Here is a 17,840-nt window from a genome sequence, read left to right on the forward strand (position 1 = left end):
AACTCACTTTGTAGACCAGGCTGGCCTCGAACTCAGAAATCCGCCTGCCTCTGCCTCCCGAGTGCTGGGATTAAAGGCGTGCGCCACCACGCCCGGCTTGAAAATGATTTTTGTTCAACCTTCTGTAAATTGTAAGTGTGGTTAATGTTTTCTAACAGCCTACTGCACTTATGTGAGAAACTTAAACACCCAAGGAAGGAAGGAAAGAAGAAATGTCTAAGGTCCTGACATGGCAACAAGTTCATTTTCCTTGGTAAAATTTATACAAAAATTTTGGAGGTTTTTGGCTTACATATTACTATTAAGTTTCTGTTATTCATCAACATTTAGTTTGTGATAATTATACTCATGCACATTGAGTTTCTTTTGCTTTACCTTTATGTGTGTGATCCTGTGTATGCAGTATAAATGCATGTATATGAAGGTCAGAGTTTGACTTTGGGCATCTTCTCAAGTATCTTCCACCTTATTGTTTGATGCAGCCTCTCTATTTGACCCAGGAACTCACTACTGGTGATAAGGTCCATAGATGTGTTATCTGTGTAGCCTCTTCCCTGCCCAGTGTTGGGGTTATAGATGTTTACCACCATGCCCTGCTTTTATATGGGTGCCAGGGATCAGTGTGGGTACAAGTCATCATTCTCATGTGATAGGCACTTTATCTCCCCAACCTCCCATTCATTTTATTAGTATATGTGATAAACTCTTATGTCGTGCTACTTTTACATAATGATGACTGAATTGAATTTATTGTTAAAATCATATATGACAAGTCTCATTTTGAAACAAGTAAACAACGATTAATAACTCTTTTTAAAAATTCCTTACCAAAAATTTTGCCTTATCATGACAGTAATCATTTCTCCTAGTTTTTATTAAGTATTTATTGAATGAATAATGATATGCGTGTGGTTTATTGAATAAATGTAAGATTGAATGCTGCTAAGACATTAGGTACTTTTTATTCACTTTCACTTGAGAATTATTACAGCTTTGGAAGCTATATCATTTTTTAAGATTTAATTTTATTTTTCTTATGTGTATATCTGTCATGTGTGTGTAAATACCCAAGGAGGTCAGAAGAGGGTGTCACATATTCCAGACTGGAGTCACAGTCCATTGTGAGCCAACAGATGAACTCCAGCCTTTTGGAAGAGCAGGAAGTGTTTCTAGCCACTGAGCTGTCTCTCTAGCCCCAGGTTTTTTTTGAGACAGGGTTTCTCTGTGTAGCCCTGGCTGTCCTGGAACTCACTTTGTAGATCAGGCTGTCCTGGAACTCAGAAATTCCCCCTGCCTCTGCCTCCGAAGTGCTGGGATTAAAGGCGTGCACCACCACGCCTGGCTTTTGTTTTTTTTTTTTTTGTTTTTTTTTTTTAGCAGACTTAAGTTGTAGAGAAATTTAGCATCATAGTCAAATTGAGCAGGATATATAGAAGAGTTCTCATATATCCCTTGTCTTACATGTATAGCTTTTCCTCCTGTTAACATCCTGCATCTGACTGGTACATTTACTACCTGCAACTGTCATATCATTCAGTTTAGGACACTCTAGGGTTTACTCTTGGTATTGTACTATGATGTGGATTTTGATAAATGCATAATGGTATGAATCTTGCATTATAGTGATAATCTGTATAATCATAATAATACCTTTGCTGTTCTTAAAATACTCTGTAGTGTTTGTTCTTTTCTACTCCCCATCCCCTTTCACTATTGATCCTTTCATTTCTACTATAGTTTTCCATTTTCCAGAATGTTGTATGGTTGGAATCATATAATATATATAGCCATTTCAGGTTGTTTTATTTGCTTATTCATTTTGCATTTAATAATCTCCCATCTTACTTAATGACTTGTTAGCTCATTTTTTCCATGCCAGATATTTTATTGTCTGAACATACCATAGTTTACCCATCTGTCAACTGAAAGTATTATCCTTATTTTATGGATAATGAAATTAAATATGAGAGCTACTAAGTGGCCCAAGTTCACATTTAGTATGCATACCAACTTTGAGAGTAAACTCTATAGCCTTAGCCAGTGGTCTCTAATATAGGGTGCCCACACTTGTTATGTACAATATAATTATATAAAATCATTTATGGATGAGTTTTAGTGGCACCCATGCTGTGGATTGCTTTGGTATGTTGCAATGTACAACTGTTTTCATGTAGCCAAATAAAGTGGATTTATAGAAGATATATTAAGTTCTCTTGCAAACTTAACAGTTTAAAATTATAATTGGGAACATAATATTGAAAGTAATTCTAATAATGCATGCTTAAGTAAACACAAAGAACAGAAATAACTGATTTTTTTAAAAGTTGCCCATTACCTTAATTTCCCATTACCTTAATTTTTTTTACTTCTTTTTTTTATTTGATATTTTCTTTATTTACATTTCAAATGCTATCCCAAAAGTTCCCCATACCCTCCCCCCCCGCCCCTGCTCCCCTACCCACCCACTCCCACTTCTTGGCCCTGGCCTTCCCCTGTGCTGGGTCACATAAAGTTTGCAAGACCAAGGGGCCTCTCTTCCCAATGATGGCCGATTAGGCCATCTTCTGCTACATATGCAGCTAGAGACATGAGCTCAGGGGGTACTGGTTAGTTCATATTGTTGTTCCACCAACAGGGTTGCAGCCCCCTTCAGCTCCTTGCCCATTACCTTAATTTTAAAGTGAAGACAATGATTTCTGTCTGTGTTTTTTCTCTCCTCCTCCCCCTCCCCTCCCCTACTCCCTCCTCTTCCCAGTCCTCCCCCCCCCTCCTTCATTCCCCTCTTTCCCTTTCTGGAACTCACTGTAGTTTACATTGGGTTTGAATGGTTATTCTGCCTATATCATAGGCAGACCTTCCACTACTAAGGCAGCACTTTGGTTTTGATACAGGGCCTCACTGTTTTTAGCTTATCTACCCTTCAACTAGCTCTGTAGTCCAGACTGGCCTTGATTTTGAGCTTTGGGCCTCCAAATGCTGGGATTACAGATGTACACAAAACATACTGAGCATGTTTCTGAATTGCCAGTGGAGGCTTAGGTAATGTTGGAAAGAGGTAAGGAAGTGCTTTGGGGATTTGATAAATTAACATTACGTAGAAATTATGTATGCTGGGCTAGTCAGAGAAATTAAACCAAATACATACTTGTATACAGACACACACACACACACACACATATACACACAAACAAGCACTAAAGAAAATTTGTACACTGGCACTGTATGCTTAATGAAGGATCTTTTCTTGATTTAAGGGAATTCAACTAGTTAAATTCTGAAGTTTCTTAGCATTTGTTAATGGTAGGTGATATTGTATATATGTTAGCTAGAAAGCATTTTTTTAAATTTAGCAGTTTTGTGTGAAAAATATTGGTTTGGTGAATCTTTATTAGAGTAGTCTCTATTTTTGGAATGGCTATTTTATATTAAAATAGAATAAATTATATTTTCTACTCTTTAGTATAAAATTTGGTGAAGAATTGGATACAAATGTTATATGTAGTGTTCCAGAGAACTCTCATCCTCTGGATTATAAAAAAAAAACTATTCCTTTTATAGAAGGAAATAAGAACTTATGTATGGAGAAGGGCTGGAGAGATGGCTCAGTGGTTAAGAGTACTGACTGCTCTTCCAAAGGTCCTGAGTTCAAATCCCAGCAACCACATGGTGGCTCACAACCATCTGTAACGAAATCTGATGCCCTCTTCTGGAGTGTCTGAAGACAGCAACAGAGCAACAGTGTACTTACATATAATAAATAAATATATATAAAAAAAGAACTTATGTATGGAATGCAAAATCTAATTGACAAAGATAGCTATGCATAAAAAGTTATAAGATACATACTGCAACTACAACTAAGTCATCAGATTTATGTGATTACATATCAACTCATGGGCTGGAAAGCATTTCTCATGAAATTACTAGGACATAAATTTGATACCCAGAATTCACATTTAAAAAGTAGGCATGGTGGTATGTGCTATATTTTGAAATTTGCTGTTGTAGTGGCTTGAATAAGAATGATCCTCATATGCTTACGTATTTGAATGCTTGGTCACGGGAGAGTGAATCTGTTTGGAAAAATTATAAGGATTAGGTGTGGCCTTGTAGAGTAGATGTGACTAGTTGGAGGAAATATGTCACTGAAATGGGCTTTGAGGTTTCAAAAGTCCATGCCATGCCGAGTCTCTTTCTCTCTACCTATGGATCAGGATGTAGAACTCTCAGCTGCATCTCCAGCACTTTGCTTGAATGCTGCCATGCTTCTCACTATGATGAGAATGGAGTAAGCCTCAGAAACTGTCAGGCAGCCCCAGCTAATTGTTTTCTTTTATGAGAGTTGCCTTGATCACAGTGTCTCTTCACAGCAACAGAATAGTAACTAATGCAGCATTTCAGAGTGTGGGTTTTTCTGTTTTGTTTTGCTTTTTATCTTTTTAAAATGTTTTATTCTTTTGAAATTACAGTATTATTTTCTTTCTTCCTTTTTTGCCTCTAATCTTTCCCATTTACCTTTATACCTTGCTCTCTTTCAAATTCATGGCCTTCATTTTTTTTTTTATATTGCATTTAATAGTAGTATTCAGTTTTCAGTCACATTAATTATAATCACCATTTGTTAGGTAATTTGCTGAATGCTAGGAATTGTTCTGATGTTTAGATTTAGGCTTCTTTATTATACACATTTTCCAATTGAGTAAGCTGAAGCTTAGAGTTGTTAACTACATTATCTTGTCATTGATAAGTAGTAGGGCTGAAATTTGACCCCATACTTGTTTAGCTTCACATCATATATATATCTGGGCTGGCAAAACACCTCATTGGGTAAACGCACTTGCTGTTCAAACCTGCCACCCTAAATTTGATTCCCAAACCCATGTGAAGTTGGAAGGAGAGAACTGACTCTACAAAGTTGTCCTCCGATTGCTATGAGTGCCCCTTATCCCACATTGTGTGTGTGTGTGTGTGTGTGTGTGTGTGTGTGTGTTTGTCTATATACTTAACTTGTATGCAATAGTAAAAATTTGAAAGACCATGTATAATATGTGAAATATTGTTAGTTTCTGATACAAGTTACTATTATCTGAGAAGAGGGAACCACAATTAAAAACATGCTTTCATAAGATTGGCCTGGAGGCAAGACCCTTGGGACATTTTCAAAATTATTGATGGATGTGGGAGGGCCCAGTCCACTGTGGGTGGTGCTCTCCCTGGGCTGGTGGACCTGGATTATCTAAGAAAGCAGGCTGAACAAAACACATAGAGCTAGCCAGTAAGCAGCACTCCTCCATGGCTTCTGTATCGTTTCCCTTTCTCCAGGTTTCTGCCCTGACTTCTCGATGATGTACTACAATCTGTAAGATAAAATAAGCCCTTTCCATCTTAAGTTGCTGTTGGTCTGGTGTTTTATCACACTAACTAATAAAAACTCCAAGACATACTAGGGTAGACATTACAATGTCTGTTCTTTGAGATATTTTACTATTTTTTATGTTTTGTTGTTTTTTTGCCTTTAAAACAGTTCAAAATTATTATCTAATATTGTATCTATAGTTGTGTTAATTTCTCCTTTAAAGCCTGTCTGAGTATTCAGGTCTTTCAGGAAGCTTTGATGATCCTGTGATCTCATTTATAGCACTGGCTACCTTTCCTTAAGCTGGTTCACTGTTAGTTTTTAGTCTCTTTACATAAAAGTGAATTTTAGATTAAATATTTGACTATTCTCATTTTAACAATGACCTTTTTAAAGAATAGCAAACATTTCAGCTGTGTCCAGTACTTAGAGTAACATTAGCATATAGTTGAAAATGCTCAGGTAATACTTAAATGAAAGCCTTGCGCACATACATACCTGCTATGCTTTGTCTTGGCCTTTGCCTCCCCTCTTCACAAAACCCATTTAATTAAGCATCATTGAAGTTGATCTATTACTGCTTTTATTTTTTTATTAGATATCTTCTTTATTTACATTTCAAATGTTATCCCCCTTCCTGGTTTCCCCTCTGAAAACCCCCTATCCCATCCCCCCTCCCCCTGCTTACCAACTCACCCACCCACTTCCACTTTTCTGTCCTGGCCTTCCCCTACACTGGGGCATCAAGCCTTCACAGGACCAAGGGCCTCTTCTCCCATTGATGACTGACAAGGCCTCTGCTACATATGTGGCTGGAGCCATAGGCCCCTCCATGTGTACTCTTTGGTTGGTAGTTTAGTCCCAAGGAGCTCTGGGGGTACTGGTTGGTTCATATTGTTGTTCCTCCTATGGAGCTGCAAAGCCCTTCAGCTCCTTGGATCCTTTCTGTGGCTCCTCCATTGGGGACCCTGTGTTCAGTCTAATGGTTAGCTGAGAGCGACCGCCTCTGTATTTGTCAGCCACTGGCAGAGCCTCTCAGGAGACAGCTATATCATGCTCCTGTCAGCAAGTACTTGTTGGCATCCACAATAGTGTCTGGGTTTGGTGACTGTGTATGGGATGGATCCCCAGGTGATGTGGGGCAGTGAGCTGTGCAGACAGCCTGGTCCATAGTGCAGCACAGGCCTGGAACCCTGGTGACTCTAAGGGACAGTAGGTGTTTAGCCATGCCTCCTGGGCCCCTGGCTACAGCCTCCTACACTCCCCACCCCCCACTCCCCACTCCCACAGAGAGGTGTGTGACCCTCAGTCACATCAGCAATGCCCCAACTCCTGGTATTCTGTCTGGACTCCACCCAGACAGTTAACTGGCAATAGCCAGCTATGCTCCTCCCCATAGTTACTGGAGTTGCTTGCCCTCTCCTGGCTCTTTTCATTCTTATTCTCTTGCTCTTACTCTTCACCCCCCTGCTCCCCCTCTCTCCACATGGCCACAGTCAGCCTCTGCTTCTCTACTCTCTTCCTCTCTCTGCCTGTCTACAATAAACACCTTAAAACCATCAACTGCCTCTTCTCATCGGGATCCAGTGCTGGAGCAATGGAGCAGGTCTCGCCCTAACAAGCCAGTTTGTCTAACTTCCCTCCAGGAGACCTCTCGGTGTTCTCAGCCACCACAGTCTCCACCAACCCAAGCAACCCACCCTCCAAAAAACTCTCCTCGTCCCTGCAGTAACCTGGCAGAGCTCTCTCCTCCTACTTTTTCCCCTCTGGCCCCTGGGCAGGTCTGCCCGAGGGTTCCCACCTGTTCTCAGCTCTTCTGCAGTACCCAGTGTCTGTGATGATTGAGAGTCGGAGCCCAACTCTGGTAGGTCCCTGGGGACCCCAGACTGTGCCTTCCCCACCCTGGAATGGTGGCCTGGGGTCCACTTAGTCAAACTTCCTGCATTGGCTCGTCCAGCGGCCCTAGCCCCTACTGGATGCAGGACCCCATTTTTTGTCCCACAAGGTGAGGCAGTCTCTGGATGGCCTTTCCTTCAGTCTCTGCTCCACACTTTGTATCTCCTCCCATGGGTATTTTGTTCCCCCTTTTAAGAAGGACTGTACTATCCATACTTTGGTCTTCCTTCTTGAGCTTCAGGTGGTCTGAGTTGTATCTTGGGTATTCTGCACTTCTGGCTAAGATCAGAAACTATGCTAGCAAGAATGTGGAGAAAGAGGAGCACTCCTCCATTGCTGGTGGGATTGCAAGCTGGTACAACCACTCTGGAAGCCAGTGTGGCAGTATCTCAGAAAATTGGACATAGTCCTACCCGAGGACTCAGCTATACCACTCCTGGGCATATACCCAGAAGATGTTCCAACATATAATAAGGACACATGCTCCACTATGTTCATAGCAGCCTTATTTATAATAGCCAGAAGCTGGAAAGAACCCAGATGTCCCTCAACAGAGGAATGGATACAAAAAATGTGGTACATTTACACAATGAAATGAAATGAAATGAAATGAACCACATTTACACAATTTACTCAGCTATCAAAAACAATGAATTCATAAAATTCTTAGGCAAAAAGTTAGAACTAGAAAATAGCATCCTGAGTGAGGTAACCCAATCTCAAAAGAACACACATGGTATGCACTCACTGCTTTTATTTTTGAAATAAGAAAATGCAGATCAAGACAAGGAGATAAACTTAAAGTTCAACCCATGTTTGCTTGTGCTCCTAACCATGTTTGCTAGCTACTCAGGGAAATCAGTGTGAACTTTGTTAAATTGTCTCTTATCCCCATGGTATAGTCTAATCAACTTTGTTAAATTGTCAGTCTCTTATCCCCATGGTATAGTCTAATCAACTTGTAACATTTATTCTATAGTACTTCAGGTACTATGGAAGAATCTTGTACATTTTGCTTTAAAATTTATGGTGATACTTTGCACCCAGCACTGGTTCTGTAGCAGCAGAAGGATCTTAAGTTTGATGCCTCCCTGCCTCTAAAATCTAAGGGCTGTTCAGGCCTTAGATGGCTTAGAGGCTAAGGGCATTTTGCTGGTCAACCTGAATTTGATCCTTCGGACCTACATGATGGAAAAGAGAACCAACTATTTTATCTCCATATCTGCACTGTGGTGTGGTACACACAGATGCACATATACTCCCATACCAAGCAAAGAATATGTTTTTAAAAACTAAAAAAGAGTTAGTGATGGAGCAACTTCAACTTAAAAAAAAAAAAGAGTGACTTTACTTGTTATTCAATACTACCTAGTTTGTCTCAGAATTTACCTTAGAATCAATAAATAAAATGCATGTTTTCTAATTCATTTTATTGAAGTTGAAAAGCTTGAGTAGTATAGGATATACAGTTTAAATAGAGTTGATGCTTTAGTAACTTTCTCTACTCTTGAGTTTTGAGATGTCATGTTTTATTGGTGTGTTTATTTTTGTAAATATATTAATAATATAATATATAATATTATATTATTTAATATATTTTTGTAAATATATTAAATAATTATTGATATAATTATTAACTTGAGTTTTTTATGAAAATTAAAACTATCTTTGTTAATGTAAGCTTAGGCTTTGACACCTGATTTTATTATTAGTGACATCTTTTTGTGAGTAATTATGTTGTATGTTGTAGGCTTAAACAGCTAGAAATTGCAAAATAGTCCAATTAGATACTCTACTTGACAGCTTTAGTGTCTGTTTCCCTGAGGCAGCTTGGAACATGATATTTAGACTAGGCTGGCCTCACGGAGATTCACCTGCCTCTGTTTCTTGAGTGCTGGAATTTAAAGTAGTTGTGGTTTTCGTTTGTGTATATTTTGTTTTGGAGACAGAGTCTGGTCATGGCCATGGCCATCCTAGAACTCACTATGTGGACTAGGCTGGCCTTGAACTCAGAGACCCACCAGCCTCTGCTTCCAAGCTCTGGTACTTAAAAAGTCATGTGTCATCCATCATGTTTGGCTAAAGTTTTTTTTTTTTCTTTTTTCTGAAAGACTTAAAAATTCAGCCTTGACTCTTAGTGAAGTTTAATTTTTGTGTGACAAATGGAATTTTAAGAAGGATTTTTAAATTGTATTTACTAATGTGTCCCATTTCTAGTTGCAGTAGTTACATGATAAATGGTTTTACTTTAAAACAAGTAACACTGAAGTGTTACTGTGTCATGACCATCTTTATTATCTTAGATTAATTTGATTTTGGGGTGTGTGTTTCAGGAATCTGATTCCTCAAGACCCCTTCACTAGTTAATAAGAACTCATTGTTAAAGATAGACAGTATGTGACAGCTGCTCTGCAAGTGACATTGTTAAAAGAAAAACAATGGAAGTGGGAGGAAATAATTGCCAAAAATTATTCATATCACTAATATAGGAAGAACTCTTAAATGCGACTAATAATAAATGCCAAAAAAAAAAAATGGCAAAACTATGTAGATAGTAAAGATGAGCGATTGGAGAGATTCTGGGGATGAGGCAAGAATGGAGGCACCAGAAGGCTTGGGCAGTGAAACTATGGATACACAATGCTGTTAATTTGTCAAAACTGATAAATAGTAAACAGTAATACAAGCCATAAACTTTAGCTAATGTGCTAATATTTCATTACTTGTAATAAATGCATTATACTAAGAAAGATTTTAATCATAACTGATACAAACAACTAAGTAGGAACCCTGTACTTCCTGTTCAATTTCTTTGTTATGAATAATGAAGTTATTTTTATAGAATATGTATATAATCATTCACCAAAGTGAGGGATGATTTAGTTCAACAGTTATTTACTGAGCTAAGTTTGTGAACTGTGCCAGGTTTTTATAGTTCTATTCTTTAAAGAACTTATTTATAGCTGTCAATCAAAATGTATGGTAATTTGAGATAGCATGCATGATTTTATCTCAATGAATTGATTAGTCCAGAAGTATTTTAAACTTTGAAAAATGATCTGTATCTGAGTCTTGGCCTAACTAGCTGGGTTATCTTATGTAAATTACTTAGCTTTTTAAAACTTTCTGTTGCTTATCTGCTACATAAGATGATGGTTATAAAAATTCACAGAGAAGTTTGGACATCTTATATACAGTAAACTCTCAGATACTAGCTTGAGCGATTAGTTGTGCATTTGTCCATCCATCAAGGGAAATGAAAGAAGAACGGCTTTCCTCTGCTTTGAGTGTTCAGATGCATTTGAGCTATTTCTTCTGAATTTCCACCTCTGTTCCCAGATAGCTGTTGTCAAGCACAAAATACCATTTGCTTGCTGATTAAATACATTCCAGCTTCTGCTTTTGAGAAAGAACTGCTTTTACAGCTGTCTTTGACATCAGTGGGTAGCCCAGTCATGCTGACTAGTGTAACAATTTGAAGTTTTTATTTATTTATTTATTTATTTATTTATTTATTTATTTATTTATTTATTTATTTATTATATGTAAGTACACTGTAGCTGTCTTCAGAGACTCCAGAAGAGGGCATCAGATCTTGTTACGGATGGTTATGAGCCACCATGTGGTTGCTGGGATTTGAACTCCGGACCTTTGGAAGAGCAATCGGGTGCTCTTACCCACTGAGCCATCTCACCAGCCCCACAATTTGAAATTTGAAAACAAGAGAAACCAGATCATTTCTCCCCAATAAAAATCTTGTTGTGATGGAGGCTTTCACCTCTAGCTACTTTTCACCCTGAAAACAGGACATTAAATTTATTAGACATTTAAAGTGGTATAGTTTTAAGGACATTTGCTGACTTATTAATATTTTGACAAAGCAAAAATTTTAGACATACATTTTTAAAAGTTCAAAGGCTATAATTTGTGTTTTTCCAGTTGATATTTTTTCCCCCTGATACCAGGAACAGAACCTAGGATTTAAAGTATTCTAGGCAAGGGCTTGGAAATGCTTTAATAAACTGGGCCAAATTTAAATCTTAGCTAATTACCAAATTAAATCATTATTGGGAGATGACAGCAACTATGAAAATATTACCAACTCTTTTCCTGACATCCACAATGCTTTGTGGAAAAAAATATTTACCAAATATAAGGAGGGGGAAACCCAAAAACCAAAATATCCAGAGACCTATGACTATATAGCTGTCATTCTTAGATAAGAGTTCTGTTGAAAAATAGAAGACAGAGTAAAGGCCAATGAAAGCTTAGAACTCAGTTTGTAGATGATGCTTGCCTAGAAATGACCAAGATTTTTCTTTTGCGTCTAAGTGCTAGAATTAAAGTTATCCACTACCATGCCATGACGCTATTGGAATTTTAGAAGCAACCTAAATTAGAGTGCTCTGTTCTATAGACTTTTTCCTGATTAAAGTTTGAATAGTATTTCTGTTGCAGATTTTTTCCTGTAGAAAAAAAAAATCAAGGGAGAAGGTTGAAGAAAACTTAAATAATTAAATAACTGAGGTACTAAATATCCACCATTGGGTAGATTTAGCTATGTGCCTCTTTAAAAAGAGGGTGCCTTTTATTAAATAGCTGCTAAGTTATGTACTCATGTTGTCAATAGCATTGTGTAAACCAGATATCTATCACATTCTAAGGACTTATGCATGTACTTTCTGTTGTAGAATTGGCACAATACCAATATTCAGTGGAGAACTAAGTATATTTTAGACAGGAGGCAAAGAGAGGCAGATCTCTCTGTGTATGTTCCAGGTCAGCCTGGTCCGTAATAGTTCTAGGCTAGCCAGGGCTGCACAGTGAGGCCCTGTTTATAAAAACAAGAAGTTGAAAAAGAATTGGGACCTGAATGAATGGCTTAGTAGTTAAGAGCATTTGCTTTTCTTACAGAGGATTTGGGTTCAGTTCCCAGCGAATTAAAAAAAAATGAGTAAATTTAAAAGAGAGTGATTATAAAACTCTTGTTACTATGAAATTGGTGTGGGAGTGTGGTAAGGTTGTTATCACACCTTCCATCTACTTTATGCAGTGTACTTACTTTTAAAATACAATTTATGTAACATTGGAAATTTCGTGATTCAAAGGCGAAGCATATACAGAATGTTGTGTTCTAATATTTTAAAAAGCCACCTAATGTCAATCTTAGTGAAATTCAAGTTTTAATTTCATCCTTTGCTGTGGAAAGAATGGCCACATACAGAATGGCTCTGAGAGAGCCAGGAGCACACTCCTGCTCAGCTTGGTGTCGTGAATGGGCCAAAGGTTAAACCATCAGTCCATTTCCCAGTGTCTATTTAACAGTGGCTTTCTTTGTATTTCTTCACTTGTTAGCTAAACACAGCAAGTGTTATTGAATGGTAAAACAAAGCAAGTCTTATATCAGACACTGACAGCTTCTTTAAAAGTTGGAATAGGATGTCATTGGGTGTTCCAAAGGCTGTCTGATAGCACTACATTTTTATGGAAGTCACTGCTTCAGTGGGAATTATATTGCTAGTCAAAGGAACTTTTTGTATGTGGTGTTCAAGTCAATGTAAATAAATATATGCCTAGTGGACCAGTTTTGAGAATAATTCTACTCCCATGGGTCAGGGGAGTGACTGAAGAAAAAGCCTTTTAAAGATGGCCAGCCATAACTTTATTTTCCTTAGCAAATTAATTAGTGTGGATAATTTTCTTTGTAACAGGCCATTCATCTATATGATGTAGCTTTAAGCATAATTTAGAGGGTGAACTAGTTAAATCAAGTATATAAAATGCTCTCAGAGGCATGAAATGTTATTTAGGACCTTACTGATAATGGTCATGGAGTATTTCTGAGCATCTATGCAGATTAGGTCTTGAACAGCTGCATAGAGCACATAGAAATCATGATTCCTGTCTCTGTGAACTAACTTGAATAAAGTCTTTCATCTAGAGATCTCACTGTTTGTCCAGTGTATGAATCCCTCAACTCATCTCTGAAAGGTTCATTCAGTTTAACACAGTCCGGCTTTGTGGTTTAGAGCTCTAGAAACTGCTTCTGTGGCTTAGAATGCACAAAAAGTTAGCAAATTAACCCATTGATTTTTTTTTGAATTAAATAAAATATACTTTAGTGTCTTTTTATAAAAGCTTTTGGGAACCTGAGATTGTCAAGCTTAAGTTGTCATTTGATATAGGCCTGGAACTTGCTGTGTAGACTAAGCTGCCCTTAAACTTATGGTAGTCCTTACCTCTATTTCTCAAGAACTGGGATTACAAGCCTGGCTAGAATTTAACTGTCTATGAGCTATATCACCTTAAGTAATATCTGAATATTATAAAGTGCCCTGTTTCCTTGTGGTTTTAAGAGTTAGGTCTCTTTCACAGAGTTAAGAGAAAATGTGAAGATGCTGTCCTTTTCCTCCTCTTTCTCCCTCTTTCCCTCCTCCTTGCCCCCCACCCCTTGGTTTTTCAAGACAAGGTTTCTTTATGTAGCCTTGACTAACCTGGAACTTGCTCAGTAGACCAGGCTGGCCTCTTGAGTACTGAGATTAAAGACATGTGCCCCCACTACTCCTGGCTCCTTTCCTTTCTCTTAAGAGGTCATTTCTTAGACCATGTTTTTTGTGAAATGTTCTGAAACATTTAATTAATCTGAAAATTATTGTATCATTCATATGTGATTCTTTTTAAAAAGCTACATCATTTGTTCCTTATTTGGACACGTATATATTTATTTTTGGAAGCTGCATGTTGCTTGGCATTTTGTGTTTTATACTGCTTACTTCTCTCTACAGATGTGAGTTCTTTTAATTCAGGGATCTTGACTTAGTCAACCTTTTCAAATATTAATGTGCAGTATGAAATAGGTATTGAAATAAACTCCAGGGGATCTTTCTCATTGCTTTGAGACACACACATAATCCTTTTCAATCATGATGATAGCCAAATTTGACAATAATTGAAGAATTTATTTGTAGTCAAAATTAATAGTCATCATTTTTTCCTATGTAAAAATTAAGGACTACAGAAATTTTGATCCAAACATTTCAAACCTACAATGACAAAAATATAAAAGGTTGATATACATTAGGAACAGTAATACGAGTGGAATTTATTCATGCAGACAGTGGATATTTTAGCAACAACTAACTTCTAGCCACTATGTTATAGTCTGGGGATATAGTACTTATTGATAAAAAATATATAAATAAACATAATCCCTACCTAGTGGAATTTTTAGTTAATAAACAGAAAATATATTTAAACAAGATAATAACAGGATATGAGGATTATGAATAAATAGGATTGTATGATAGAGTAACTGAAGGTATAGATAGTGGTTAAAAAGATTAAAAAAAAAAAAAAAAGATAAGGACATACCTAGCTTGTGCTACTAAATTTCTCAGGAGTCCATGAAAAACTTATCGTGGGTCTTGGTTAGGAACTGGAAAAGAAAGCAATGAATAAACCAAAGCCTTTTGGGGTCATGATAATGGAGCCAGTTTGGAGGGCCTCCTACAGATTATATGTTACTACAATTGATTAGAACACATCCATTATTTAAAATATGAGTCTATAATGGGCCAGAACTGAACTATCACATATTTATCCTGCTTCTTTTTTGAGTTTTTCAAACAGAGTTTCTCTGTATATCCCTGGCTGTCCTGGAACTCACTCTGTAGACCAGGCTGGCCTCGAACTCAGAAATCCACCTACCTCTGCCTCCCAAGTGCTAGGATTAAAGGCATGCGCCACCACTGCCTGGCTGCTTCTCTTTTAAGAACTGTATTTCAGGGGAAACAAATAGTTCATAAAGATAGTTCATTCATATAGAATTCCAACCTATAAATAAAGTATAATAAATTACTTAAGTAGAATGAAATTAAATACTTGTACATTGAAACTGTTCTTTTCTTTTGCTTATACTTATGAGTGTATAGTTAGGAAAACTAAGAGTCATTAAAACCAAGAGGTAAGAATTTGAAACATGAATTGGAAACAACACAAACAAGGTTCAGAAGTGAGAAAGATACTGTTATGTAGCTAAGGAAGACTTACCAATTAGGTTCCCTAGAGTATAAGAGATGTTAAGTGGAAGTACTGAAGATTGAAGTTATGATGAATTCTCAGATTAAGATGAGTTCTCAGAATACATCATGTCTGGAAATAGTGGGACCCAGCTATTGCCAAGTTGAGGAAGAACTTAAGATTCAAAGGAGCTTTAGTTCTTTGCTATGCTTTGGATGGAGAGAATGTTGTTTCATCATAGGCATTTGACGAGTTAGGCTAAGTTGATTTGTCAGTAGATCTTATAAGAAAGGTACTGTGTATAGAGTGAAGCATGATTCTTTCAGTGATTGTCCTCCAATTTCTCTGACTAGCATTTATTTCAGCATGGTATTCTTTTTATGGGTATAAATATAGAAATAAAGATCTATTACATAGGGCCTGTTAATATTGCTATTAGACTACATTTGTGTTTATCTAAAAGGAACATATAATAGAATGAATAGTTTAACCTACTTACCAACAAAAGGTTCTTCTCTCTTCTAATCCTAAGTCCTCAATACATACACAGATAAATACTCTGTTGACATTCATATTATATAGGTTATAGTGATTATATTTTTAGTAAAACTTTTTTCTCTTTTAAGTGACTTCTGCTGCATGTGTGTGTTTTTAATAAAAAGATACTTAAATTCTGTCTTAAAATATGAAACATCATCAAAGTTTGCTCTTCAGTTCAAGAAACCAGTGTATATCTGTCTGTTCCACAGAAAATACTCCTGTTCCTCTCCTGGTACATGAGAGATGTGTTGCTGGAATATAGAAATGTGTCCCATGCTTCAGCCAAGTAATATTGGGAGCCTGAGAGGAAAACAGTGGTTCAGACAAGTAGTTTGGTTACATAAAATGAATATTATATAAGTCCCATTTTTCTCATCCTTATATATATTTTAACAGGGTATCCAGAAGTTGGCTAGTCAATACCTGAAGAGAGATTGGCCTGGAATAAAAACTGATGATCGGAATGATTACAGGTAACTTACTTAGTGGCTTTGCTTGATGCGTGTGTGTGTGTGTGTGTGTGTGTGTGTGTGTGTGTGTGTGTATTCAGTCAACCTCAGATATCATTGCTCTGGTGCCATCAACTTGTTTTATAAAACAGTGTCTCTTGTGAGCTCTGGGTTTTGCCAGTAAGACTGGAATGATTGGCCTGTAAGCTCTATGGAACCTCTTTTTTCCACTTCCCCGGTGTTGGGATTATAAGCACATGTGATTACCTCGAATTTTTTGTCTATGTTCCTATAATTCTATATACCGACATTCGTATGGCATGTACCTTGTATTAAGTCCTAGCCCCAGTTCCTTTTTTTTTTTTTTTTTTAAAAAGTGGTCTTATTTAGAGGCCTATCACAATTAGATAATGTAACACTGGCTTTTAAAAGAATTGCTTCTTTCTTTGCCTCTATTTTTTAAGACATAACTATTTTTAAAATTATATTCCATAACATATATATAAATAAGCTTTGTGAATTAGATTATTTCAACATATCTTAAGCCAAAATTATATATTAATATGGAATTGAAAGAACAGAAACACAGATTGTTTTCTTATGAACCTATGAGCATAGAACACTGTTGCAATAGTAGTGAAACAAGATTACACCACTGTCAAGCTCATTGATTTGTCAAAAGTAAATATTACATTTTTAAGTTGAGATTTTTGTGAGCTTGAGTATTTCATATAATACTAGAAGTGTTTGTGTGTAACAGGCTGTCTAGAAGTTTACCCATTCATGTTCCACATGCAGCTTTTAAAGAAGGCCAGTAACATTAGAATGCAAACTTTATACTCAGTGACCTACCGTGACTTTGTGATTCTGTTTAGACTGTGATGCCTTTTGGAGCATCAAAATTTGGAATGGTTTATTGGCTTTTGTATTCAGGGATGTCCTTAGTTTGGAAAATAGAGAAGTTAGAGAACTCAGAGTTTACCATCTTTTTGGAGTTAACCAATTCCAGTTAGAACAGTTAAGACCTATGTATGTAGTGTTTAAAGTCTGAATCAGAAAGCATGCTACAGAAATTTTGATAAAGACTAACGTCATCAGAGCATTTCTTAAGAATGGGTCTAGAAGGTAAAATATTAGAAGAAATCCCAATGGTTGTTTACAGTGGCAAACTTCAACTTCCATAGCCATAAAATAATAGATGGTGTAACTTTAATATTAAAGTAAAATGGGAAATAAAAATAGAAATCTTCTTATGAATTTACCAGTATGCAAACAATTCAGCTGAAGGGAAAGAGATATGGGGATCAAGTTCTAAATAAAATAAATATATAAAATAAAGCCTGTGGTTAGTTTGCAGGCTCTGTATTACTGGTGTGAATCAGCCTTCAGGAGTCTGTGTTGCTGATACAGGATTGCATCTGATGGGTGAAGTGTATTCTAGTTTGTGTAGATTACTAAAGAAGGAAGGGTAGTGGCTGTGCTCCCATGCACACTTATAAAACCTTATTGTAAGAGGTGTTTTATGTGGGAAGCCATGTAACGCCATTACAAGATGGCGCTGGCTACCACTGGCCACCGCC

The 17,840-nt window shown here is 37.0% G+C and overlaps 1 protein-coding gene across 2 annotated transcripts in view; it reads left to right on the forward strand.

Moving 5' to 3' along the window:
• Fchsd2 (FCH and double SH3 domains 2) overlaps positions 1-17,840 on the forward strand; it is a 184,450-nt gene that overhangs the window by 53,870 nt on the left and 112,740 nt on the right. For both annotated transcript variants that reach the window (XM_021198412.2, XM_021198422.2), the window contains exon 4: positions 16,208-16,284. In XM_021198412.2, the coding sequence (XP_021054071.1) occupies positions 16,208-16,284 (77 nt within the window). The remainder of the gene's footprint in view (positions 1-16,207; positions 16,285-17,840) is intronic.

The sequence above is a fragment of the Mus pahari genome, chromosome 1 (assembly GCF_900095145.1).
Source record: "Mus pahari chromosome 1, PAHARI_EIJ_v1.1, whole genome shotgun sequence".
In the NCBI taxonomy this organism is placed as follows: Eukaryota; Metazoa; Chordata; class Mammalia; order Rodentia; family Muridae; genus Mus; species Mus pahari.